At 34.2% G+C, this 3,425-nt stretch overlaps 1 protein-coding gene across 1 annotated transcript; it reads right to left on the bottom strand.

The window, feature by feature from the left end:
- Positions 1-2,143, bottom strand: LOC102591170 (probable N-acetyltransferase HLS1). Its single transcript, XM_006339750.2, has 3 exons — positions 1,636-2,143; positions 1,359-1,558; positions 1-1,176 (listed from the first exon to the last, which is right to left on the bottom strand). Exons 1-3 carry the CDS (start codon positions 1,822-1,824, stop codon positions 312-314), a joined length of 1,254 nt encoding a protein of 417 aa, XP_006339812.1. The 5' UTR covers positions 1,825-2,143; the 3' UTR covers positions 1-311.
- Positions 2,144-3,425: the final 1,282 nt, after the last annotated feature.

Consider the following 3,425-nt stretch of genomic DNA (forward strand, 5'->3'; position numbering starts at 1 on the left):
TTTGGCCGAAAGAGGATCCAAAAGCCACATCCATTTTACATAAAATGTGGGATATTCCCCTCCTTTACAACTAATCAAAAACAACAAAACAAAGTTTTCTCATCTTTATATCATCATCATCATCATACATATTTCTTCCAACTTATATCATATCTAGTTTAATTAAATACTTGAAATTAAAAAAGAAAAAAACAAGAACCTACTAAAAGGGAAATATCAACTTTACCACCTGCTTTTTTTTCTTTGAACTTCTAAAATTAGATTCCCTACTACTATTGTGAAAGGACATGGAGCCCTCTATTTTATAAAAGTTAGACTTCTCTAGGATCAACAAATATAGAAAGACCAAGTTGTGATTTTGTCCAGTCACCTACAGACCCGTCACTATAGTCTTCCCCAAGTCGTTTCATGCACCATAGATCCTCAGCGCATGATAGTTTCTTCCAGTGTGGGATTGCTAACCTTAACGGCTCCCCGCTCGCTACCTCCGTCGCCACCACGCTACACTCTGATTCTTTTGCTAAATTGTGAGCAAAATCACACAGAGATTTCATCAATTTAACAGATAATGGGCCTTCACCACCAAGCCCATACAAAAAGTGAAGCCCAAATGGCTTGAAAACCTCCGGCACCGATGGCACCTTCAGCCATGGAAAAGCCCGGTCCACTAAACGAGTTGTTTTAGCAAGGAATTTCGTCATTCTCGATGCGCCGCGAACCTCTAAATTGAACACGTCTTTACAGTTCCACACACTGAGCAAAGCCCATGACTCCGGCGGATTGGCCAAGAAATCCTCCACACCAGGCCAAGTTTCGGCGGAGTAAAGGCCTTTTGGAACAGCGAGGAAGGTACCGAGATTGAGATTGTTGTTGAGAACGGAATCAATGTCGCGGGGAAAGAACTCAGTGGTGGAGTACCGGCGGCGGTATAGGGTTTCAGCATCAGTTGGATTGAGCTTGATGATAGTGACCCGAGTAGATACCCGGACCCGATGAGCGAAAACGGGTTGGACCAAAATGGAGGGGGTACGGAACTTGGAGTAACCGCATTTGTGGTTGAAGAGCTTAATGGAAGCTTGATTGTCGTTTTCAGTAGCTATGTACGAATATTCAGCTCCATTACCTCTGAACCACTCCTCCATTCCGCACACCAGTTTTAACGCAATTCCCATTCTCCTGAAAATACATTTTTTATATTCATTAAACTGTCCCAATAATATTAATACTCTTAAAAAGACAAGAGAAATAATAATACTGTGTTTGATCAACTTTTAGCAAAAAAAACTAAACTATAATATTAAACTGAAGATCCAGTGCTAAATATAAAAAAGGAAATTATTATAAATTATTAGAGTTACCGGTGAGTAGGAGAAACACGAAGGCCTAAAATATAGGCGAGTTTGGTGAAGATAGGAAGCGGCTTAGTGGAATCAGAGGTGTTTTTGACACCACTCCTTGAGAGTTTCTTCCCACACGTAACGGTTTTGATGCAGCCCCTTATCATCCCTACGATTGATTTTTCTTCGTTTTTTCCGTTGTGCACCACTATTTCTGCAACCTGATCATCAGCAATAATTAACTAATACATATATACGCAAATGAAGTTTTATTTATATATATGAAATGTTAGTTTACCAGCATGAGATAAGCAGGAGAATTGCGAACTCTGCAAATTGGGTCACCCAAAAGATCGGTGTAAAGAGAAAGTTTACCACTGGGGCCAACTTCGCATCTTCTCTCTACTTCTTCCACTTCTTTGCTATCATTTTTTGAATCAAATTCTCTCACAACTATCGACACTACTAAATCACCATTCTCCACCATTTTTGTTTCTTCTCCTTTCACTCTATATTTTACTAAAAATGTTTTAGACTGAATTTGTAAGAAGCAAAAGAGTAGTTTATATAGCTGTGATAGTAGCGAGGATAACGTGTAGGGGAAGGTTAAAAATCAGAGCGGCAGAAGAAAAAGCTTTTTTTTCTTATCGAAATTGAAGAAAAACACAAACGAAGATGATAATGAACGACAAAGAGCAAGCGGCAAAAGAAAAAAGAAAAAATAAAAAAATGAAAAAAAAGGGGCCGTTAAAAAGCTCTTCTACTTTCTTTGGGTGTATTGTTCATGATTATGCACAAGTGAGAAAATAGAGAGATTTGCTAAATTAGATGCACTCACCACTCTCTCCTTTTATACTGATTTCTGGGTCTGTCTTTTTCTTTTGGGAAAAGGATATGATATATCCTTCAATTTTGTTATTTAGAGTTGATATGTTATGAAAGTGACTCGTATATATTCTTACTTTTATACAAATGACTCACATATATCTCTACCTTTATAAAATGAGCTCACATATACCCTTCATTTAACAGGAGTGAAAAAATTGGTTTTAAATTTATATATTTAACCTTTAATTTTATAAAAATCATTTAGGGGTATATATGATCCTTCTAGCAAAGTTCAAGGTATATTTTAATCTTTTTCATACATAAATTATTTTTTGACTTCTTTGATTATCATTATTTGAGTTTTTTTTTTTTTTTTTTTTCTTTTATACCTTAATGTAAGAAAAATAAAATTGTGGCTATATTATAATTTAAAACTATTTTTCGGCTATATTGTAAATTAGTTTTTGTATTTGAAAAAAAGAAATGTATAGAAAATAATCTATAGTTTAACAAAGTCTATCTTTTTTATTTATGTTTTTTTGTCTTTTGCTATCTATAATAGGGAAAGAAGAAATTTAGTAAATTGTTTCGAAAAAAGAAAATATCTAGTTTGCTTTAGTGGGACTAGTCGATTTCTATGACTCATGAGTGGGACTAATTAATGGAAGAGTTAATATTCATGACAGTTTTTTTTATTCTTTTTTATTTACAATTTATAATTTTAATCATGAATCATCATCAGAATAAAAAGTTTTGGAAAAAAGAAATGGCGGCTGTGGCTGCGCAGTCCCATTGTAGGTTAATTATTGTTTCACTTTCAATTTTCAATTTTCAATTTTAAATACGCATCAAATGGACACAATTGGTAATCATTATCAGCTCTTAAATACACACTAATTAAGATTTTAACCATCTCATCATATACTATAACGCCTTGCCGCCATCATACATGCCTTCTAAAATGCAACTCATCCTTTAGGGAATAAAAAAACTTACCACCTACTAAGTATTTATGTTAAATTGATAAATGTATATCATATTGTTTGCAATAAATTTTAAAGTAACAGAAAATAAATTACAATCACAAAAAAATATGAAGAAACATAATTTTATTCATCAAGATGACGGGTACAATTATGTTCCTTCCTTGATTCTACTCTCATAAGATCCTAAGATTTGTCCATGATTTGAGGACCGTTAGTGGTATATTTCTCGAACTAGGATAATTTAGATTTGACCTCTATATGCATATTTCATCAA

The sequence above is a fragment of the Solanum tuberosum genome, unplaced genomic scaffold (assembly GCF_000226075.1).
Source record: "Solanum tuberosum cultivar DM 1-3 516 R44 unplaced genomic scaffold, SolTub_3.0 scf00012, whole genome shotgun sequence".
Taxonomy (NCBI): Eukaryota; Viridiplantae; Streptophyta; class Magnoliopsida; order Solanales; family Solanaceae; genus Solanum; species Solanum tuberosum.